The 25,281-nt window shown below is 42.9% G+C and overlaps 1 protein-coding gene across 2 annotated transcripts in view; it reads right to left on the bottom strand.

Moving 5' to 3' along the window:
- Asb7 (ankyrin repeat and SOCS box containing 7) overlaps positions 1-25,281 on the bottom strand; it is a 47,539-nt gene that overhangs the window by 4,346 nt on the left and 17,912 nt on the right. For both annotated transcript variants that reach the window (XM_041653745.1, XM_041653754.1), the window contains exon 5: positions 12,164-12,769. In XM_041653745.1, coding sequence (XP_041509679.1) covers positions 12,164-12,769 — 606 coding nt within the window. The remainder of the gene's footprint in view (positions 1-12,163; positions 12,770-25,281) is intronic.

The raw sequence follows: 25,281 nt of genomic DNA, 5'->3' as shown, positions 1-25,281 counted from the left end.
TAGCTCCCTTCAGGATCCACACCCTGATCATCCAACCACTGTTTGTTGTGGAGCTCCCGCTACTTCAGCCAATAGCCGCTGAGAGACCACGCCCCAATGGGCTGGTATCTCAGCGGCTATTGGCTAAAGGAGAGGAAGGAGCTCCTGCAACTACTGTTGTCAGCGAATCCAAACGAAAGCGATAAAGTCCAATTCTGTTTCTCTCAACAACTTTGTTTTTCTACCTTAGCAGTATTGATCATTACTAACCCAAGGAAAAGTTCTTTAACAATGCTTCAGTAGGTGCCTGGAGCCACACAGAACTAACAGTGTGGAGAGGCTACCCCGTATCAAATGCCTGCTGTTCCATGTACAACAGAAGCTTCTGACGAGTATAGAGCTGTTTAATCCTTTTACAAGCAAGGCATCACTGCATTTTACTGCAGTCTCAGAGAGATTAAGTACCAAGCTTCAAAAGTCAAGGAGATAGTGTATTTCAGTGGCTATAAAACATTGAGTCCCAAATTCCATTATGTTTTTAAAGATGACTGAGGATATACAAGAACTCTAATGTGAGCAGTATCTATGGCAAAAACCACGTCAGAAGTTACAACAGAAATTTTATAAATACCTGTTAATTCATTTAAAGAGTAATTAAAACAAACTAATTACACATTAAAATGAACAATATATGATGAAAACATTATTTTCCAAAACGAACCAACAACAGAAAGGAACTAGTACAACCCCCGCACCCCACGCACGCGCGCGCGCGCGCGCGCGCGCACACACACACACACACACACACACACACACACACACACAGTTTGCCCTGCTCTGCAGTGCATGGCTGTACAGCGGACAGCTGAACTTTCTTGTGCACGCCAGCTCTACAGTGCACAGTTTTATATCAGATCACTGAACTTCCTTGTGCATGCCTCCTCTACAGTGCACGGTTTTATATCAGATCACTGAACTTCCTTGTGCATGCCTGCTCTACAGTGCACGGATTTATAGTGGACAGCTGAACTTCTTGTGCACGCGTGCTCTACAGTGCACAGCTTTATAGCAGACATCTGAACTTCTTGTACACACTTGCAGTCTGTGGAAATTAAAAAACACACCATGTAGTCTCAGGAGAGAAGGAACACGAAGAGGGCAGATAACACCCTGCGGCTGCTATGAGATCACTCCGACCTCACAGCTTCCCTGGAAGGGTCCCAAGCTATACTTGGATATGCACTGCTGTTCTGAGGACTTTATCTCTTGCTTGCATTGTTTCTATCGTGATAAAGCAAATTAAGTAACTCTTCCTAAGTGAAAAGAGCGCCGTGAGACTTAAGACTCCTGGTCTATCACTGGTGCTCAGCAGGAGAGCAGTCCCCAGGAGGGCACGGTTCCAGGTTCAATTCCCAGCATCCCAAGAGAGGAAGGAAAAATAAAAGACTGAATGAAGACATTGCTCTGGACGGACTGGATGAAGACACTGCTTTCCAAGAGTACCACACACGTGGTCTGCTAGGAGCCACAGCACGTGACCGCTCTCTTGGAAATGCCTGTGATGAGGGTGCAGACGTGTACAGAAGGACGCAGAAGGATACGTGCACGGCAGGGACATGCGTACACTTGTCTGTCTCTAGACGGATCCTATGTCCTCCATTTCCCAGGCTGATGCCAAAGCAGCCCTTCCTCAGGAAAGTTGAGGTCTGGTTCTCCGTCACAAGCTGTCAGAGATGCCCCTGTCGCTAACTAGCACTTAACTGAGTTCCCCTACAGCCGACCATTTAAGACAGCACTCCATCATGTTATTGTTTGCTCCACTTCCGGACCAGCTTGGGGGTGCTACTGCGAAACAGCTTACTCACTCGGTGGCTAGTGGGTTAATGCTGTGGCCACTGGGAGCTCGGCCAGGACCGCCCAGGCCTACAAGTTCTGGAACGCTTCACTCAGGGAAATCCTAGGCCTAAGTATAGTGGACAGCCCTTTCAGTTTGTTATTCTTCTTCTTAAGTCACACGCCACACACGGCATCCTTTGGTATTTTGGAAGAATGTGGTCTTTTAAATGTGTTTTAGTCACATGTAACTCCTGACTACAGAATCGTCTGGAATGATAAGGGCACAGTGTCATGGTGAAAATTAACAGTGCTGGATGCAGAGACAGAGAAGCTCCTGGCCCTGCCACTCACCACCCACATCATTGAGGCTGAGGTGTTTACCCTGCTGCCTTAGTTTCCTCCTAACAGCGCCGACCACAAAGATTTCAGAAGAATTAAAAAACATTCATTGGGACAAAAGAGTTGGGAAGAATACAAAGCAAACTGGAAAGCAAATTCTAAAACTACGAGCTGCTAAACACTTGTAGAGACAGTATTTCTTCTTTCTCGTCTCAGGAAACTAGGAGGCCGTCCTCGGATGGTGGTCTTCATCTCCTGGTGTGAGGATGGTAAAAAAAACCAAGATGAAATGAAGCACAAGCAGTAGCCATGATCAGGGAGGAGCTGGGTAAACTGCTGGACAGCACCCATATGATGTCACCCTATGAAGTCACCCGTGTGCCTTCCAAGGGCTGGAGATGAAGACTTCTACAGTGTGAAAAGGCGCACAGCAGTGAGAGGGTTTAACTAATCCTCTCTGTCACACCAGGACACGGACTTGAACTCGGCCAGACCGACAGCAGCAAAGTCAACAGCAGGCTAACAGCTGGGCAGTAAGGGCAGCTCAGTGCTATTGTTACTCCAGACATCGTGGAAGTCTCTCTTCAGGGGCAGTATCTTGGGACCAGAAGGCTATGATTAAATAAATATTTATTTGTTACCAGATCACATAAAAGCATTTCCTGAGCACCTCTTAAACATTCAGCAATGCAGTGACCAAAGAAGAGGAGTAGAGGGGGGAAAGGAAGAAAAGTAATGGGGGGGGGTGTCGACAAAAATGCTCATCCCACCCACCAGGCATCCTAGGAAATAAATATGTACCGCTCCACCACGGGCTTCAAACAGGGAGGGTCACGGGGTGGCCCTCATGCTCATGGACTGTAATTTATGAATTACAAACAGTGGAAGATGTAGCAAGGACTGCACAGTGGGCTTACACAACAGTTCAAAGGGCTAACCTTGCCAGGCTTTGGACAGGCCTATCATTACTAATAACCAGGTCGGCACAAAATAGAAAGTCTGCCTCTGAAGGGCCAAGTTTAGCATGAATAAAATGCCTAGGCAAGGGTTTAACTTAGAAAATTAACTGACCCGAAGCAACCCCCCCCCCCCCCCCGTGGCTTTTACAAGGGAGACCTGATTTATTTCTTGGGATAAAGGTATCTGGACTTGGGGACTGGAAAGATGACTTGGCTATTAAAGAGTGTGAACTGGACTTCCAACACCCGTGATGATGGCTCACAACCACCTGTCATTCCAGTTCCAGAGGATCCAGGACACCTATGCTCATAGACACAAACACCTATACATAATTAAAAATAAACCTTTAAAACATACTTATACTCATAAAGGTAGACAAAGACCAAACACTTAGAACAGTCAAAGGCAACCTCACAGGAGACAGAGTCCTAGGCTTCTTGGTGGTTATGGACACAGTGACACGGAGGGGGGAGGGAGGGAGCCAAGAAATGACAGAGTGTTCCCCTCCTCTGGATTGCTTCAGAGCCTGTCATTCCCTAAAGAACCACTCCATCTCCATCAGTATCCAGAATGGTCCCCTAATTTTTCTGTTTTGTTTCAGTTCCCATTTTAAAATTTTACCATAAGTGCACTTTTAAAGACAGGGTCTCATTGTATGGCCCCAGTAGACCTGGAACTTACTGTATGTACCAGGCTGGTCTACAGTTCATAGAGATCCGCTTGCCTTTGTCTCCAAGTGCTAGGATTAAAGGCGTGCACCACCATGTCTGGCCAACCTCAGATGATTCTTTTGCTCCTGCTTCTGCAGGCTTCTCACTAGGACTAAGTGTAAAGTGAGATAAACAACTCTTACTTTAGAGGGCAATGGCAGGTTCTAGCTCCCCTAAACTAAAGATCACAACATTCACTTACACTTCAAATGGACACAGTATCAGCTTTCTGACACTGAGCACTGGTGGTCTCAGAGAGATGTCCTCCATGATCTTGAACATATGAATGCTTGGTCTCCAGGTGCTGGTACTCTTTGGGGTGGCTTAGGAGGCGTGGACACGTCACTGGAGGTGGGCTTTGAGAGTTTAAAGACCCCTGCCATTGCTAATTTGCTCTCTTTGCCTGGTGCTTGTGACTCCTGCTGCCAAGCCTTTGTTCGGCCATCATGAACTCTAACACACTGGAACTATAAGCACAAATAAACTCTTTCTTCTATAAATTGCCTTAGTCATGGTCTTTTACCACAGTGATAAAAAAGTAACAAAGTCAAGCAAAAATTATACATGGTTTACTCACAAATGGCAAGACATGGTACGGGAAAATTCTATGTTCTGTTAATTATATTTTAAATAAATGCTGATTGGCCGATAGCCAGGCAGGAAGTATAGGCGGGAAAACCAGACAGGAAGTAGAGGTGGGACAATAAGAACAGGAGTATTCTGGGAAGAAGGAAGCTCTTTCCACAGTCCTGCCCAGACCACGGAAGAAGCAAGATGTGACTTACCCTGCTGAAAAAGGTACTGAGCCATGTGGCTAACATACTAGAATAATGGGCTAATATAAGTTATAAGAGCTAACACGAAGCCTGAGCTAATGGGCCAATCAGTTTATATCTAATGTAGACTCTCTGCGATTTTCTTTGGGACTAAATGACTGGGGAACTGGGCAGACAGAAACCCCAACAAGCAGGCCCTCATGTTACAAAGACAACTACAGGTGCCAACATTAAAAGTATGAACTATAAAAACACTACAAGAAGGTACAGAATAAGATACTTTCTGGTTAGTTAGAATAAACTGATTTATTTAAAATTTTAAATTCTAAAATTTATTTTAAAAAGACATTTGCTATTCAAAGAAGCTAAAAATTCTGAAGGACAACTTTGTACTTTTCATTTCTGAAAATGGCTTTTAATAAGTTAAGAGAAAAAACCCTGTAAGACTCTAATGCAGATGGACTGGTGAAAATCTCCAATTCATTAGGAAAAATATGAACAAAAACTTAGTTAAAATGTGTTGCATGAATTTCTCCACAGAGTGAAATCTCACCAAAGTAACAATGCAGGCATTGGGAAGGAGCATAGTAGGTCAGGGCTGTTGACATCCAGGCCGTCTTGGGAGTAAATATACGCACATACCTACTCTGTGCTGGATTTAGCTAAGGAAACCACAGACTTTTTCACTTCCTTAAAATTAAAGAAACAAAAACAAAAACAAAAAAACCAAGGGAGCCATGCCTTTCCCTGGCCTGTAGTTTTTAAAGGCTTTTTGCTTGTGTATGTTGGTGGTGCCAGGGATTGAACCTGGGGCCTCTCACACACTAAGCATGTCTCCACTGCACAGCCACTAAGCCACATACCCCCTCCACACATATACACCCTCAGGTTTTAATTTTTTCCCTTCGTTTCAAATCTTATTTCTGTAAACATAGTACTTTCGTTTCATTTTGTTTTGTTTTGTTTTTTTAAGTAACATAGTACTTGACTATTACTGAAATCTAAACAAAAACATATTTCTGGTTACTTAGATATTAATAAAACAGTATTTTTAAACATCTGTGATTATTGTTCCAGCAAGCAACTTAAGTACTTGACAGATTAAGTCTCCTGTGAAACAGTTTATACAACTCAATTCCCAGCCACTTCAACTTTTCCTTTTAGCATTATGAGCTATTTAATCCCTTAAAACACACAAATCAAAATCAACCCCAGGCCTATCTTTTATACAGCCCTGAAAGCGTGCTGATGGGTGACTCTAGTCTTGGAATGATATTTCTGGAACACAGGTCACTGCCTCAGCTCAGCTATCTCAGGATATGAAACATAAGCTCAGTCAACCTAAGAATAAAAGATGCTGTGTGAGAATACGCTGGGAGCAGCCCACACAGGCAAGGTGGATGGTTTATTTACTCGAGGAGCCAGCACTTTTGACATGTTCTATGAATGACATGTCTCTGCGACCTGAGGGACTCAAATCCCCAACTGTTAGGAACCATTTAAGCCAAGTCAGCAAGGTCACAATTTCATAGACAACGTCCAAGACTATGAGGCCTCTCTAGAGCCTGAGCCATAAACAGGCAAGCACGAGGCAAGCTCTCAGCTCACCCAGGTTTTAACTTCAAAAATACATTAAGGATTCTTCAAATCCTAAACCACCAGGTTGATAGGACTCCCCTAACAAATCCTGAATGTAGGGATGGGCATGCAGCTTATGACAGAATGACTACCTAGTGGGGCTGGAGATGGCTCAGTGGTTAAGAGCACTGCCTGCTCTTCCAGAGGTCCTGAGTTCAGTTCCCAGCAACCACATGGTGGCTCACAACCATCTGTAATGAGATCTGGTGCCCTCTTCTGGCCTGAAGGCAGACACAATACTGTATACATAATAAATAAATAAATCTAAAAAAAAAATGACTACCTAGCATGCCCATGGCCCTCACTTGGGTCCTTAGCCCAGAGAATGTGGAAACTCCACATTGCTAGGCTTCCACGCCTTAGCTGAAAGACGCCTTTGCACCTTGAAAATGGGAGACTCTCAAAGAATTCTGCTTATGTAGATTATATTTGCCCATGTTTACCATATTTGAATAACTAGAAGTTTCAGGAACATTTTGACTTGTTTAAAATAGCAGTTCATCAGCTAAAATAATTTTTATGAAAACAAACAAAAATCAGTATCATTTTCTGAACTATCAAGAAGGCCGTGATGTGGCGCCCATTTCTCCTTCCTACAAGCGTCTCTTAATGTCTGCTCTCCACCTGCTGAGTTCAGTCCGTATGCTGTCCTCACTACAGAACAGGAAGAACTCGAGCTCAGGGCTTCTCAACCTGTGGGTCACGACCCAATGCTTGGACAGGGGTCTCCTAGGCCACCAAGAAACACAGAAATTTACATTATTATTCACAACAGTAGCAAAATTACAGCTATGAAATAGTAATGATAATAATGCTGTGGGTGGGGGTCACAGAGGGACTGCATTAAAGGGCAGCAGCGTCAGGAGGGCTGAGAACCCCTGAACTAGCTCCACTCAGATACGCTGCTGGGATAGCAAGAACTCAGAACGGCTCTTCCAGACAACTTTAGATACTCTATGAACCTTCTTAAAATGGGACAAGGGACTCTTTTCTGTTTATATTTGATGTGTGTGTGTGTGTGTGTGTGTGAGCATTAACTATTGTTTTCCTTGATTGCTCCTTATTTTTTGAGGCAGGGTCTCTCACGGAACCTGAAACTCACCAACTGACGGAGAGCTGGCCAAAAAGCCCCAGGGTCCTCCTGTCTTCATTCTCCCGGTGCTGGGGTTACAAAAATACGCTACCATGTCCAACTCTGTATGTGGGTGCTGGGTATCCAAACTGATGTCTTCATGCTTACTTGGCAAGCACTACCACCTGAGCCATCTCCCCAGCTCCAACAGTTGTGATAGAGAACCTGAAACTACACTGATGAACCTTTTGTACTTTCAGATTGTAGTTCACTGGCTTATCTTAAACTTTTAGTGGATCATTTATCCATACACAGAGTAATATAAATTAGTCATCAGAAATACATGGCATACTAGGTTACGCATGTCTTCAAATTGTTAGTCAATTTCATTATATGATACAAAAAATTACTTTCTTTATATTTCCACTGATCTCAGACAAAAGTCATCACATAGTAGGACTTTCACAGTGGTAAACCCACCAAGTTTTCAAAGCTCAAGATCTGGCTGCTCATCAATACTGTGGTCATTTCCCTTAGAGTGACAAGATCTGGCTGCTCATCAATACTGCGGTCATTTCCCTTAGAGTGACAAGTGATCTTGCGCATTTCCAGGAAAACGCCTGCTAAGTGCCCGTGATTAAATGGTATACTTTGGCTCTCAGTCCTTCAAGGAAAAGTGGTTCTCCATGGAAAAAGCTACTGGTGCAGCTCAAACAAACCTGTCACTTCTCCTCCGCTCAGTTATTTTCATCTACAGAACATTTAAAAAGTATGTGCACAAAGGGACAAGATGTAATTCAATTATGTTTACTGCTTTGTCGCAGACATTTGTAAATGGGTTGGACTACTCATGACTGAGGCTCCTGGCGGTGCAGCAAACGATCATTATCAGCATCCCAGCCAGGCTGTCTGTCATGCTAACCTGGAAGCAGTTTTCCCTCCAGAGCTTACACATCACCAGCACAAAAGTCATCACAGTGCAAAGGGAAAGAGCTGCAGATATGCAATTGGACTTTCCGACAGCCCAAGGCAACCTGTGGACTCCTAAAAGCCCATCCTTGGAGAAAAAACAACAAATAAAACAAGTTCTATAGGGTCCTCTCTTTCCTTACCTCTCTGCCTGCCACTCTCCTTCCTTCCTTCCTTCCTTCCTTCCTTCCTTCCTTCATTTCTCCCCCCTCCCTCCTTCCCTCCCTCTGTGGGGTGGGGCTGGAAGCTGAAGACCTCGTCTAAGGTTATTAGGAAAGTCATTTGGGGCCCTCTGCACTACCCACTCCACTGGTTTAACAGCATCTGATACGAACACAGCTGAGAGCCTTGATGATGCAGAGAAAGGAGCCTCTGATTCCAGCATGCAAAAGCCTCCTCCACTCAAAGAACTACAGCAAGGATGCTTTCACACTCCAGATGAAAAACCACGATGAAACCAGATGGCCGTCCCATGACAGCTCTAGCACGTTAGAGCTTAGACATCATCACTCCTGAGTTCTTGAAAGAAGAACAACTTGAACAACTTTACAAACTAAGCCTTATCTTGGAGCAATCAAAAGGATGGAGGCTGCACCTTTATCAAAAGCTCTGGAGATTATGATAGACCCAGAGCACCGAGGCTGACACACACTTACCCGAGCAGAAGCCACAGGGCTCACAAACAGAAGCAATGGAGACCACGGATGGACAGAACGCCAAGAGCCAGTCTGAGAAGGCCCTGCTAGGTCCTCAAAGTGAAGACCAATAAGGACCCTGATGGCTATGGCAGGGGAGGGGATGCGCAACTGGCATCCCAAGCCGCTCTGTAACTAAGGCTGCTCTCCAAAGGAAAAGGCTCACCCAGGGAACAGACACTTCTCAGGACTGGCCTTCCTACCTCACCTGACAGGACTGGAAGAAAAAACCTAAGGGAAAACACATATGATGATTCCAGCCTGGGGACACAGGCTCGTTTAGAAGACTGGAATTTAATTAGAAAATTGCAGGGTAATGGCCTACCACCACACCTGCAAACTACACCAACAGGGCCCCACTGCAGCTACAGTGGGCTAAAGTCAGCACACCTGAGGAGTCAAGGGCATGAGGGTTGATATACTGGTGAGGGAGAAACGATGGTGCTGGGGAACTTTGCCCATCCAGCTCTCTGTAGTTACACGTAGTCACACCCCGTGCCTAGCCAGAGTCACAGGAAGCCTTACAGGAAGGAAGACTACTAGAGAGTAGGTATGGTGGCTCACACATCCAATCCTAGATCTAGGGAGGCAGAGGCAGAGAAATCCACTGCAGGTTTGCAAACAGCCTGGTCAATACAGCAGGTCACAGGTCAAGCAGAGCTATATAGCCAAGATGGTCTCCAAAGGGCCAAAACAGAAACAAAAAAAGGGGGGGGGTGCACTATCACCTGAGTTCTTGCTGCTCTTCACATCATGCCTAGCTTCAACTTTAAAAAAAATGTAGCATACTAGGCAGGATAAAAGGCAGGCAAAGAGACAGAGCTAGTGTCAGAACGGGATTTAGATGTGATACAGATGTGGCCATTACTGTAGGCCAGAGAACCTGGAGCACTATGAGTATTCATTTAAACCTAATGGAAACACCAGAGTGCGGGAGGTCTGACTAACGCCCGAAAGAGGCGGCAGCTCTGCGGAGCTGAGGGTCCCACACGGAGCAGGTATGGATGGAGCTGGCAGAGTGAAGCGCAGGAGGAGAGCCCGACTCCACTTGCCTGGCCCTAACTTTGGCTCTACTTTGTCACCTGAACATGGCCCTCTCCTACCCAAGGGGAAATGCTCACAACAAAGGCTCTGAGGTAGGCAGCTTTCCGCAGTCTTAGCAAGCAACTGCAGAGCAGCTTCCTTTCAGGTCCGCACTTAGCTGGTTATCAGACTGTAGCACGAGCAACTGCAGATAAAAGAGCCACCAGCTCTTCACTGAATGGGCTTTTTGGAGACAGAATCTTGTGACTGTAGCCATTCCAACACAGCCTGGCCTGGCCTTGAACCCAAAGTTCTGTCTCAGCCTCCTGAGTGCTAAGATTAAGGGTGTGACCACCACGGCTCTTTTCAACGATTCCCTTTCCCGGCTGCAGAGGTGGCTGTCACGGCATAGAGGCCGTGTACCCAGTGATCTAGTCTATAATCCTTGCTCTAGCATTTCTAGATGGGCCATCGCATGGGACTACAATTTCTCTGTGAATAAAATTCCAGGCATGAATTGATTAAAATCTCATCTTTCAATAGCAAAGTCCCTGTTAGTCACTCCCCGAGGGTAGGGCCTCTATGAAATTTCTGTCTTTCTCAGAAGACTTTATGTTCTGACAGCACTGCTTGTGGAGAGGACCTGGGTTTAGGTTCCCAGCTGACACTCTCCTGTCAGTCTAGCTCTGGAGGACCCAATGCTCTCCACGGTACACAGACAGAGAGGCAGGCAAAACACCATACGCATTTAGTAAAAATTAAAAACATATTCCATACGCTAAACAATGCTACAGTCTGTAGTTATCGATTAACTTGAGAGCTTTACATGGGAAGGAAGATGATGAGAACAAAAATCTCATCTCCGCTAAATTCTAATCAGTTCTATGGCAGGTTCCGTTAGTGGCCAACCATACCCTCAGGTTATGCTGTACTTTGGTAATTTCACCAAGTTACACAATTGTGCCACTGTTTCAACAATCTTTCTTCAGCTTTCCCTTGGTTTTTTTTTTTTTTTGTATAAATAAGGTTTCTTTTTTCTTTTTTGGGGGGGTGAGGGGGGCAAGCATTTCCATAGTCTGCTTTTCTCCTTAGAGAGCTGTAACGCAACCTCAAAGGACCAAACACCCACGATCTTCCTGGTTCCACAATGATGTCCACATGACACCTAGACAAACAGTTCCACTCTATCTGGTCTAGCCTAGCCACAGGAGAAAGGGCAGTTCATCTCCTTGGGATTCGGAGCTGTCTGTCCTATGACCGGGACAACTTGTCACTCGACACACCTTCGTGTACTCCAGGCTCTATGTCCTCTAGTTTACTGGCACCATCCCCTGGCTTCCAGATTTAAAAACTCAAAACTAAAATTGGCCAATCATAAATGCCATAGTCAGAAGCCGGCCTTTCTTCTCTAATCAAGATGGCGTGGGAGAGGGCAGCTAGGCACTGGACAGTGCGGCTGAGAGGAAATGAATGGCGCCTACACACCTCAGCTCCTTGGCTCGCACTTTAACCTCTGGTACACACACCTGGCCAGCTCCAGGGAAGCAGGGCGAAGTCTGTGCAGACTAACACCGCCCTCAGAAAGCAATGTGGACAGCCGCTGCTTCTGTTAGATGATTCAGGCACTTGGACGTGCAGAGAAAGCATCTTTCAAAAACTGGGCAGACATGGATGGAAGCTCTGTGGCCTGGGGACAAAGGGCCAGTTTCTTAGCGTTTTCTCAGAACAATTTCTAGGCTCCTAAGTCTCCATTACTGGGGTATTTAAACAAGCCAAAGTGGCATTCCTTTCATTGGAGCTTAGCAGGGAAGTGCAAATTATGGACCAGCTCTATAGCTAAGGAATCTAAAACCCCAAATTCTCCTTCTAATTCCTCAATCTGAATCCCATACAGTATTAGACAGGCTATTGTTTGGACTGGAGGGAACTGACTTGTTCTAACATCAAAATTTCTTCATCCTGAAAAAAATGTCTGTCATTTCCTCAAAACTTTACTACCCACTTTTAGCAACACAGTTGGGTTTTGGACGAATGAGTATTACTTACCAAGCAGGACTTATAAGAATGATTAATGTCTAGTCATCGCGTATTACAAAAATATCTCAAGCAACTCAGAAGGTGCGAGTAAGAGGAAAGGATGCAATAAGAGTAGTAATTGTTACATACTTGTGACTTCTTGTAAGAAATCCAAACATGGCCGACTACTTCCTGAAATACTTATTGAGACGGCCAGTGGGGTCTGCCCTTCATAGTTCCTTGTGTTCGTGTCCGCTCCATAGTTATACAACATCCGTGCACAGAGCACGTCATCACGAAGGGCAGACAAATGCAAAGGAGTTTGTCCGTCTTCCAGGCGCCCCAAGTTTGTGTCTGCCCCTCTCTGAAGGAACATGCGGCAGTAAGAGTGATTGCTTTTGATCACAGCGTAGCGCAACAGGAATCCATTCTGAATGTCGATGTTGGCGTTGTGGTCCAGGAGGATTTTCACGCAGCTGGACCTCTCCCGGATGATGGCAAGCTGAAGCGGGGTTGTACCTTTATCACTGAGGGGGTCGACCTCAGCCTTGAACTCCAGAAGGAGCCGGACGAATGAGTCCCTACCATAGTGGGCAGCCACGTGGAGAGGAGTCCAGCCATCATTGCTTTTTGCATTAATAATGTCACTCCTGTATTCAGACTCTAGCATCAGGCGTGCGATCCGGGCCCGGCCGTGCATGGCTGCGTAATGCAGAGCGGTGAAGCCTCCGATTAAGTCCTTAACCGTAGGATCAGCTAGGGTTAAACCAAAACGAAAACATCAGTGGCTGCTGACACAAAGCAACTCTATCAGCGGAGTGTGGCTCAGCCGTCAGCATCTATGTGAAGGGTCAAACACGAGCAACAACCGAGGCCTTTCCCCAGGTTTAGCAGAGGTTGTGTCTCTGGCAAATACATTTTTAGGAGGAACTTATCAAGCCCAAGTCAATGGGAAGAGCAACAGGTTTAAGACAAGGCCCGGCCCCACGGCACCTAGCCCTCCAGCCCAGTGAAGGGAGGGTGTCTGCTTAGCGCGCATCACAGCCTTAGCCCACTTTTCTCGTTGGCTTTCAGCTATTTGCTGTGCTTTTCTCACGCTGCTTCTTGGCTTAAAGAGAAGCACATGTGGCGGCACTGGGGCTCTGACTCCGTGCCCCGTGTTTGGCCGGACTTGGTTTAGAACTGAATAGGGTTAGCGTGGGGGGAAGGCAAAGACTCAGGCAGTCTCTGAGACACATGCTGCATGACATGCCCCGGATGAAGCATGTTTGCGTGCATAAGACAGGACTTCAAATTCAGTTACAGATGGTCCTGTGAGTTTACACGGATCAGCAAGCACTTTATGTAGGGAAAAATGGGAGAAATCTCAGTACTACATTGTTTTTAAAGAATAGTTTTAAGACTCTCTCCTAAATTAACAGATTCCCTAGGAAGAAAAATTCTTAAGACTTATTTGCTAAGTGGCTTATCATGCTACAGACTTGCCTCCTGCTCCGGCCTTTCCAAAGGTCCACTTTGTAGCTCACACTGCACTGCCCTTCCTGGGCAGCGGGCAGAACAGAGCCATGGGCTACCCATAGTACGGACACTGCTCCCTAGAAGCGAACACAGCAACGAGGAAGAAAAACCAGCCTGCCTAACTACTAGAATTAAAATGTTTCTTGTGAAACTCAGCTTTGGGCTTGTTTACAAAAGGAAACTGTGAATGTTTTACACAGACACAAAATGCCCCCAAAGCTATGACAAAATACCTATGCACTACTTAATGAACTACAGCAGCTGGACTCTCTATAAGTGGCTGGGAGGCAGGAAATGATATGTTGAAATATTAATCATACTGCCGTGAGTGAAAACTGCAGTTAAAGGGTTGTTAGCAGACAAAACCTATACAAAGTAAACTATTATTTTAGCTCCTCATAACATCTGATACAAAGTGACAGCTAACAACCACAGTGTCACTTTGATCTGTTTACTAAAAAAAAATTTTTAGGCATCAGCAATGGCCTTAACTAAAAGAATATTCAATACTTAGGACTAGGCAACCCTCAAGCCAGGCTAGAACACTAAAGCACAGCACTTTGCTGCCACCTACTGGAAGCGGCTGAACATGCACCAGACAGCTTTCACTTAGATGACTGAGCTCTCAGACCAAACTGACCTTACAGAACCGGCTGATATGTAAAATAGATGAAGTGTTAAGAGTTCTTGCTGCTCTCTGAGAGTTTAATTCCCAGCACCTATATCAGCATCTCATAAACTCCTGCTTCTTCAGGGGATCCAACGCCATCTTCTGGCCTCTGCAGGCACTGCATGCATGCACATAAACCAATTTCCCCACACATATAAATAAAAATAATTAAATGAAAGTGAATAAATAAGTAGAATAGATGAAATGAAGACAGGCAGAAGAGATAAATGCCCACCCTTCTTTTCAGCCACCTGTGTCAGCGAAATTTGGGAACTCCTTCTCTCACCCCTCCTACCTTTCATCCACCAGGGATACCTTTGAAGGTGCCAGCACCCTTACACCCTATTCTATTCAACAAGCCAGGCTAAAACGCTGTTACCCAGAGCGGCTCCTGCATGTTTGGTTTTCACTGTGGGTCTGTCTATTCAAGGTTCACTTACACTCTAGTGCTATACTGAACGGAGGAAACACAGATGAAGATACACAGTGACCTGACTCATCTCAGCCCAAGCCATTAACTGACCACATCCTGCATGCAAAGCACAGAGCCAAGAACCATAAGGTGAAAATGCATAAAAACTATAGCTATTGTCCCCAAGAAAAAGTGACAGGATGAAATGAAGTGACAAAGCACACGAAGGTGCAAACGAGAGGTACCACAGAGTCAGCATCAGCCGATGCAAGGCCAGTGAAACCCACAGACCAGTGGCGAGGTCAGTGAGAAACGCGCAACACATGTGAGATCCACTTGGCTGGATTTCCTTAACTTCCTCCAGCGCAATCTGCACAATTTCTCTTTATCAGCGAGACTTCCCGAGTGCTCAAAAATAACAGCCCCATCTGAAGGTGGTGGCAGACGCCTTTAATCCCAGTAACCCAGAGGCAGAGGCAGACAGATCTCTGAGTTCGAGGCCAGACTGATCTACAGAGCAAGTTCCAGGACAGCCAGGACTACACAGAGAAACCCTGTCTTGGAAAACCAAAATAAATAACAAATGAATAAAGAAACAACCCTGCCAAGCTTCTTCCTCCCGTTACCTGATACTTGACCCCCCAGTGAGACCATTTTAAACAAATGGTAGCATAATCTAATCTAAAGACACAGAAACACGTTTAAAAACAAAGAAACATTACTCTGCTGCATGTGGTTTGTCAAGTGGAAGTGAAATCCGTTCATCAAGTGCAGACTGACAAGCTCCAAGAATTCATACAAACAGTCATGCTAACTAAAAGCAGTTAACATCCATAACACTTTTGACACCTCCAAGTTCCTTCCTGTCTCTTTACAGCTCATTTCCTACCGAGACTCTGGGATCCAGGTAAACCACTGGTCAACCAAGACAAAGTCTGGCTTCTCCTCGGATGTCTGCAGATCTCTGGGACCATCTAACTCGGATGATGCTTCTGAGACTCATGTACCCTCTTCTGTGTGTGTCTGCAGGACTGGCTGAGTTGAGACTGTCTGAGCGATCCTACCACGGTCCTATTATCATTTCACTTTGTAAGCGTGGACTCTGAGGCTAGCTACTGCTTAACTTCCTAAGAAGCTGCCCTGTGGCCTGCTGCCAGCGGCTGCCCTGCCCTCTGTCCTCGCCAGTCATGTACCACAGCTGCAGATGGCCATCTGTGTCACCGCCACTTGTAACTTTGCTCATTAAAAGAGTAAGTGATGACTCCCTGTCCTATTAATTTATTAAGTAACTTATTAACCAAGGAACTCGAGGGCTGGCTTACTTGCACGCATTCTTTGTGAGTGATCTGTCACACTGCTTACTCAGTTTTGCTGGGTTGTCCGACTGTGGAGTTGTAAAAGTCTTTGCATGTTCTGCACAGGAGCCAAATGGAGCATGCTCATTTACTTACTTAGTTTCGCAGTGCTGGAGACTGAACAAGAGCAAGCGCTCCACCACTGATCTGCACTCAGCTCTTGGTTCGTGACTTCGTCTATTATCACTTTCTTCTTTCAACCACTTACTAGACTTCTGCTCTGCGGGAGAAAACCGCCCAACACAACACAACACATTTGCTTTCGTCTGGGTATTTTGCACTTTGAACTCTTACATTTAGGTAATGATCTACTACCATTGAATATTTCTGTGTGGTATAAAGGAAGATCAAGGTTCATCATCTGCCATACTGTTGCCGACTTGTTTTGGCACTATTTGCTACAATATCTTCTTTACAGAGTGAGGTGGGGTGGGGGCCGTGATGGTTCAGCAGATAAAGGTGCTTGCTGACAGCCCAACAACCAGCATTCTATTCCAAATCTCCCTGCGGAAAAAACCAGACACCTGAAGTGTCCTTTCATCACTACATGCATGCCCTGGCACACACACACCCACTCTCTCTCATGAAACACACACACACATTCTGCCAAACACAAATGTGCACACATGCACACACTCTAATAAACACACACACGTACTCTCATAAACATACATGTGCATGAACACACACATGCATACACTCTCATCAACACATAAATGCACACACTCTCATAAACACACACACAAATATTTTCTTCTCGATTTATTCTGCTGCTTTTGCTGAAATTCAAGTTACCATCTATGTGTAGTTTTATTTCTGAACCATTTCATTTCTGTGCCATTTACCTAAAAATACTTTCTAGCTGGGTATGGTGGCACACATTCAGGGGGAGGCAGAAAAATGCCGCGTTTGAGGCCAGCCTGGGAACAGGTTCAAGGCCAGAAGGAGCTATATAACAAAACCCTATCTCAAATCAAGGGCCAGGAATGCAGCTTAGGGGCAGCAGGCTTTCCTAGCATGGACATGGCCCTCAGTCCAATCCCAGCACCACAGGAAAAATGCAATTAAACAAACAAATAACAAGCTTTTCTATATGCCAAGTCCAGACTGTTTTAGTTACTGTAGTTTTATAGTGTATTTGATAATCAGGTAACTCTTCCAACCTTTCTAAAACATTATAGGTTGTTAATTTCTGGTCTGATTTTTACTGCTGATTCCACCAACTTTACAGATAGCAAGCTCCTCCAATGATATAAATAATACTAATTTTTCCATGAAAATTAATGAACATGGAACACTTCTCTACTTACTCAGGACTTCTTTAATCCCTCTCAACAATGGTTCAGTATAGATTATATATTTATTTAATGAAAATAACTATTAAAAACCTGAACTTATTCCTACTGTGAGCTGCTGACAAATGCTAACCGTTGGCAGAACTTGAGTTTTCAAACACTGATCTGCAATCTAGTTCAACTCACTTTTTAGCTTTAGTGTATCTTTGTAGACATCACACACACACACACACACACACACACACACACACACACACACACGTCCAGTTAAGATAGTTTCACTCATACTTTCTATGTGTTATTATTAGCATGTATGTATTGGCGGGGGGCACATATGCCAAGGTGTGCCTCTGGAGGCCAACTTTCAGGAGTCAGTTCTTTCCTCCCACGGATCAAATTCAGGCCAACAGGCTTCAGCTGCAAGGACTTTTACCTGCTGAGCCATCTCGCTGGCCCACGACAGTTTTACTTGTTCTTTTCCAATTTGTTTACTGTTCTTTTACTGCAATGGCTAGAACCTAGGAGAGAATGCTGTATCAAAATAGCAAAAGTGTACAGCCTTCTATCCATGTTTAGAAGAAAAGCACTTAGTCCAGCATTGAGTACAAAACATGCTGCAGCTTTGCCAAGGTCCCTTTTCTCAGGTGCTGAGTTGCCTTCTGGCTTGCTCAGTCATTTTGAATGGGTAGGGTTGTCCCGGGCTCTGAAGTGACCCTTTGGCACTTGTCTTTGGACATATTAGCCTGGCAAACCCCTCAAGGTTTGTGGGCAGACCTTGACTCCTGAGATAAACACTACATAGCCACACTGTAACTTCCTTTGAAAAATGCTACTGGCGGATCATTTAGTTAGCATTTAGGTCGGATCCTGTGTCTGCTGTCGTAGAAGCTATTGCTCTGCACTTTCTTTTCCGCCTGTGCTTTTGGTTTTGCGGCAGGGGATGCACATTGTATTGCACACTGACTTAGAAGCAGTACTTCCTCTAAAGACTGTGTGCTGGACCACTATGTAGTGCAATGAACAAAACAAGAGCAAAGCCGCTGGGCCCACGGCTTTCTTGGCAGACGTTTAATGAAGAACTCAATCTTTCAGCACTATAGACAGTGATGAAATCATTCTTTTGCTATCAGTCAGTTTTGGCAATTTGTGTCATGGAATTGGATTCTTCTCCATGACAAGAAGCTCACCATATTCATGTCTTTTTTAACATCTGTAGGATCCAGGTCAGCATCTGTTCCCAGTCCTGAAACTGGTTATGCCTTTTCTCATTTTCAGTCTGGCTACAGAATTTTCAATTATATTATCTTTTTCAAGAATAACTTTTTTTCTTTCAGCTCCATCAATTTGCTCCCTTTCTATTATAATGGTTTTTGGTTTTCTTTTTTAAAGTGCCTTTTATTTTTAACACAATTATGTCATTTTCCCTTTTACCTATCCTTTCTCCAAACTCTCCCATATATCCCTCCTTGTTCCCTTTTAAATTCATGGCCTCCTTTTTTTTTCCATTAACGGTTCTTACATGCATATATGTACATATAAATATACCTAAATAAAACCTGCTCGGTCTGTATAATGTTACTTGTATATATGTACTCTGGGTTGGCTATTAGATAAGTAGTTGGCGTGCTCATTCTTGGGAATGACTATTTCTCCCAATTTCAGCATTCTTTTGATGCCTGTAATTTTTTGTGTAGAGCTGAGGCTTTGTGGTCTTGCTGTCCACTTTGGCTGTTTATTTTAGCTCATGCTGGTGAACTCTGCAAGGCTGGTACTTCTGACAATACTGGGAAACACAATCTCACAGCCAATTCCTCCTCCTCTTGCTTTTGCAATCTTTCCAGCCCGTGTCTGAAGATTCGCTGAGCCATAGCAGGGGGAGCTGTACTGAAGATGGAGCCTTTGGAAGTGGGGTCCACAATTAGTCTGCTGCAAAGAGAAGTTTCCTTGATGAGGGGTGAGGACTACATTACCTGTGGGTGTGAGGACAAATGTTTGCAGTGTAGTGAAGAGCTGTGCTGGTCTAGTAAAGTGGCAGCTGAAGGTTCTCCTTCCAGATCATGACTTCACAAGTCTTGGTATTTGCTAGGTTTCCAGCACTAGGCTTGGCTTCCTCTTGCTGAGAGTGTCTCAAGTCCAATTAGAGAGCTCTTGGTTACCACCAAGATACACATGGCACTACTACACCCTTAAGGCTATCATGCTAGGCTGCTTGTTGTGGTTCTTAGGCATCACAGTAGGATAAGGACTATTGGTTGCTTCCTTCCTTTAGAGACTTGTGTCCTCAGAACAGAGACTTTTGGGTCAGTTAGAGATCTGGGCTTTTGGGCTCTGGGTCTTCATCACTAAGACTTACTTCTACCTCTGGGGAGCAACCATGGGTAATAACAATAGCCTGCGATGTTTTGGGAGTCTCTTGGACAACCTTGACCAAAAACTCAAAAGAGGGTGCCCCACGCCTGGTGTTAAGAATTTTTGTTAGAGGGGCTGGAGAGATGGCTCAGTGGTTAAGAGCACCAGCTGCTCTTCCAGAGGTTCTGAGTTCAATTCCCAGCAACCACATGGTGGCTCACAACCATCTGTAATGAGATCTGGCACCCTCTGGCGTGTGGACATACATGGAGGTAGAATGTTGTATACATAATAAATAAATAATTTAAAAAAAGAATTTTTGTTAGATTGGCTCTTAAAAAAAGAGTATTGTTAGCCCAGATAAGAAAATTTCATTTAAAATATCTATACATATTTATACAGACCTATATGTATTGTAGTTTTTATGTAGATAATTCATTATGACTTTTATAGACATGTTATTTTGCCCTCCTCCCTCCTTCTGTATTTATCTCTCTTCTCCCTCCCTAATTAGAGCTCACCCTTTCCCTATTCAAATCACTTGTGCCCTGCTATTCTCTCTAATGTGCCTCCACCCCCAACTCCCCACGAATGGTCCCCTTTTACTTTTTCCATTTCTGCAGGATCTATATTCACATCTGAAGATTTGGAGGTAGGAGCCTCCGATAGAGAGAATATGTGACATTTGTCTTTCTGAGTCTGAGTTAACTCATTCAAAAAAAAAAAAACTCTTCTGGTTTTATTCATTTACCTGTAATGTTCATGATTTCAATTTTCTTTATTTATGAATAGCATTCCATAGCGTATATTTACTATCACATTTTCATTACCTATTCATGGATTAAAGGACATTTGGGTTGTTTCCATTTCCCAGCTATTAGGAATAGTATAGCAATGAACATGACTGAGTAAGGACCTACAAGAGTAGATGTCAAGTCCTTTGGGCATATGTGAAGGGACAGGACAGCTGGGTCATATGGTAGATGGTGTGGGATTCCCTACATATGTTGTGAATATGCTTTATTACCACTGGTCAATAAAGAAGCTGCTCTGGTCTATGGCAGGGCAGAATACAGCAAGGTGGGAAATCCAAGCAGATACAGAGGAGGAAAGAAGGTGGAGTAAGACAGACGTAGCCACCCAAGAAACAAGATATGAGGAATCAAACCATAAGTCTTATGGTAAAGTATAAAATAATAGAAATGGATTAATTTAAGATGCAAGAGCTAGTTAGGAATACACCTGAGCCGTTGGCCAAATAGTGTTGTAATTAATATAGTTTCCGTGTGATTATTCAAGTCTAGGCAGCGGAGAAACCAAAGCAGTCTCCAATTTATTTTAAGCTTTAAAAGAATTCTCTATCTCGATTTCCATAACAGCTGCACCAGTTTGCAATACTACCAATGGCAAATGAGGATTCTCTTTTCCCTGTATCCTCTCCAGCATTTGCTCTCAGCTGTTTTGTTGATTTTGCCATTCTTACCGAGGTGAGAGGAAACTTCTAAGTCACTCTGATTAGCATTTCCCTAATTGCTAGGGACAATGAACACTTTGGGAGATACTTCTTAGCCATTTTTTCCCCTTCTTTTGAGAACTCCAAGCCTCGGGCACATTTTTCAAATAGACCTAGGTTTTTTTTTTTTTTTTTTTTTTTGTGAATTCTTTGTATATTCTGGATACTAATACTGTCAGAGGTATAACTGGCAAAAATTCTTTCCCAGTCTGCAGGCTTTCTGGTCACCTGGTTAATTGTTTCTTTCATTTTGTTTTGTTTTTTGAGACAGGGTTTCTCAGGATAATAGCCCTGGTTGCCTTAGACTTGCCCAGTAGACCAGACTGGCCTCAAACTCACTAAGACTCACCTGCCTCTGCCCTATGAGTGCTTACGCCACCTTGCCCAGCCGGTTGATGGCTTAGCTGTGCAGAACTTTCTAGTTTTATAAAATCTCACATGTCAATTGTTGGCCTTTGTTCTTGGGCAAATGGACTACTATTTTGAAAACCTTTTCCTACACCTGTATCATGTGGGTACTACCTGTTTTCTTCTAGCTAGTTCAGTGTTTAGGTCTTTGATCTACTTAAGAGTTAGTTTTTGTGTAGGGTGATAGTTACAGATCTAATTCAATTCTTCTGCATGTGGCCATCCAGTTTCTTCAACATCATCTGTCGTAGATTCTTTCTCTTGTATATGTTTTTGACATCTTTGTCAAATATTAAATGGCTGAAGTTATACTAATCTTAGAGGTCTTTGTCTCTCTCTTTGGTTTTTCAAGACATGGTTTCTCTGTGTAGCTTTGGAGCTTATCCTGGAACTCACTTTATAGACCAGGCTGTCCTTGAACTCACAGAGATCTGCCTGCCTCCCAAGTGCTGGGAAGATGACTCTGTTTCTGTTCCATCAGTCTATATGTCTGTTTTTGTGCCAGTACCATACTGTTTTTTTATTACTATGGCTCTGTAATATAATCTTAAGATCTGGAATGAAAATTGCTTGTACTTGTTTTCTGTATTGTTTTGGCTATAAAGTTCCATATGAATTTTAGGGTAGTTTTTCCTATTTCTGCAAAGAATGAAATGGGGGAGTTTTCATTAGAATTGCAATGAATCTGAAAATAGTTTTTTTTTTGTAAAAGTCATTTTTACAACACTAATTTTACTAATACATAAACATGGACTGTTTTTCAATGTTCTAGTCTTATCTCTTCAGAGCTTTACAGCTTTCACTGTTAGAGTCCTCCCTTCACTTTCTTGATTAGGTTTATTCCCAGATATCTTATTTTCTCTCAGACTATAGTAAATGGAAGTGTGTCGTGATTCCTTTATGTTTATTATTGCTGTATGGAAAAGCTATATTGATTTGTGTAGTTTGATTCTATGTTCCGTTGCACTGCTGAATTTGTTCATAGTTTCTAGAAATTTTCTGGTGGAATTTTTGGGATATCTAATATATAGTATCATGTCATCTACAAATAGGGATAATCTGATTTCTTGTTCCCTATGTGTACCCTTTTATTTTCTTCTCTTGCTTATTGCCTCCAGGTAGTACTTTGAGCATAATGTTGAAAAGGAGTTGAGAATAGCGGACATCCATGTCTCCTTCCTGACTTCAGTGCAATTGCTTCAAGTTTTTTCCATGTTAGGATGTTGTTTCTTGTGGGCTTTTCATATGTAGATTTATTATGTTGAGGTATGTTAACTATAGCCCTACATTCTCTCAGACTTTTTTTTAATCAAAAAAGCATGTTAGATTTTTTTCAAAGGAATTTCTGTGTCTATTGAAATGATCATGTGATTTTTTTTTTTAATTTTTATTTTTAAGTTCCTGGCTTATGTTGAATTGTCCCTACATTCCAGGATAATGCCAACTCGGTCACGGCAGATAATCTTTGATGTATTTCTATACTTTGTTTTCAAGTATTTTATTGAGCTTTATGGAGCCTATGTTTATCAAGGATAGGGGCCTACAGTTGTTTTTGTTGCACCTTTTCCTGGTTCTGATGTTACTAACACTGGCTCCATAGAAGGAGCTGGGAATGCTCCTTCTCTTTCTAGTTTTTGAGTAGTTTAAGGAGGGCTGGCTGTAGATCTCTTTGAATGGTGGGTAGAAATCTTCAGTGACTATATCTGGCTCCACATTTTTTTTATTTTGATGGAATATTTTTTATTACTATTAAAATCTCCTCATTTGCTGTGGGTCTGTTATAGGTTGTCTTCTTGGTTTAATTTTGGTGGTTTGGTTGACTCTAGAAATCAATTCATTTCTTTCAAATTTACCACTTTAATGACATACAAGTTTTAAAAAAAGGTTTTAAAAACTAAGGACTTTTCATGATAGTGAGACACATCTGTTCCTTGCAGCACCAAGCTACTTCAAGAGGATGATGGGCACCGAAGAGGCTCCTTATGGAGTTTGTTGGCCATTTGGGCAAGAGACTGTTCTTGCCTGGACTGCTTGATCTTATGCTATGTGAGCCGGAGATGTGGGACCCACAGAGAGATGACTGCTAACTTGCCTAAAAGTGAGACCATCCTTCAGGGTTCCTGCTTCATGAAAGAGTCTGCCAAACATTCTGCAGGACACAGAAGAAAGTGACTGACAAACTGCCAATAAAGGTGAAACTGTATTGAAATTTCCTGCTTCATGGAAAAGTCTGCCAAATACTATGGGTCAGTAGGCTGAAGATGGATGCCTCAATGTTACAGAAGAACTTTGGGTGACTGTCCAGGCAACGAGATGTCTCTGTCAATTCTAGAGTTTTGGAAGTTGCTTGCAATGTACTTCCTGTTTACTTAGGTAATATTATGTCCTTCTGAAGTCTTTGATGGAGTTGAAAAATAGATAGTTATAAGTAGAGTTTTCCTTAGTTATGATAAAAGATAAGGTAGATATAAAAATTCCTTTATATTTTGAATTTATTTTGGTATATGCTGTAATCCTTCCCTGTACATTTTTGATACTGTTAATATGGGTTAGTTGGGCCAAGGGTCTATCAATCTCATTTATCTTCTCAAAGAACCAACTCTTAGATAAGTTGAGTTTTTGCATAGTTTCTTTGCTTCTATTTTACTAATTTCTACTCTGATTCCTATTATTCCTTGCTGTTGAGTGGCTTTGGATTTGATTTATTCTTGTTTCCCAAATTGTTGAGTTGCATCATTAAGTCATTTATTTGGTCCCAGTTATTTTGATGCAGACACACAGAACCATGCACGTCCCTGAGGGGCTGCTTCAAATGTGCCCCAGAAGGTTTGCTGTGTTGTGCTTTTGTTTTCATGTAGTTCTAGATACTGTTTTTCTTGATTTTTCTTCTTTGACACATTCATCATTCAGTAATAAGTGGTTTAATCTCCACGATTTATGCATTTCCTAAAGACTTGTTTTTGGTCAATTTCAAGTTTTATTGAATTGTAATTAGGATACAAGGAGTTAGTTTAAGCTTTTTGAATTTGTTAATAATTTTTTTGTGTGTGTCCCAGGATGTGGTCTATTTTAGAAAAGCTTCCATGTGCTACTGAGTAGAATGTGTATTCTTTGGTATTTAGCTAGAATATCCTATTGGTATCTGCTAAACTCACTTGATGTATAATGCCAATTAATTCTGAGGTTTCTGTTTATTTTTGTTCAGATGGTCCACCTAATAACTGGAGAATAAGGGGCACTGAAATCACTTACTATTGATTTTTGAATGCTTATCTTTAAATATAGTAATACATTTTAAAAAATGAAATTGGGTACACAGGAGTTTAGTGTGTGTGTGTATTATAATAATGTCCTTTCGGTTAACTGTTCCCTTGATTAGAATGAAATATCCCTCTTTATCTCTTCTGAGTCATTTTAGTTTAAAGTCTAGTTTATCAATACTAGGATAACAATGCCTGCTTATTTCCTGGTCCCATCTCACTAGAGTTCTTTTGTCCATCCTTTTACTGTAAGGTGATACCTATTTAAAGCTAATATGTGTTTCTTTTAGACAACAAATAAATGGGTTTTTGTTTCTTGATCCATTTTGTAAGCTTTTGTCTTTTGATTGGAGGATTTAAGCCATTTATATTTAAAGTTATTACTGGAATGTGTGCTAATTGTGCCCATTTTGCTGTTGAGTTTTGGCATTGTGTTCTCAGTGGTAGTTTGTGTATTTCCTAATCATGGCTTTGTATTTTATTTTTTT

Source organism: Microtus oregoni, unplaced genomic scaffold (assembly GCF_018167655.1).
Source record: "Microtus oregoni isolate MIOR12 unplaced genomic scaffold, Mior012 000000F_ref0000247, whole genome shotgun sequence".
Classification (NCBI taxonomy): Eukaryota; Metazoa; Chordata; class Mammalia; order Rodentia; family Cricetidae; genus Microtus; species Microtus oregoni.
The sequence above is the reverse complement of the archived record's forward strand: the minus strand, read 5'-3'. Positions and strand labels throughout refer to the sequence as shown.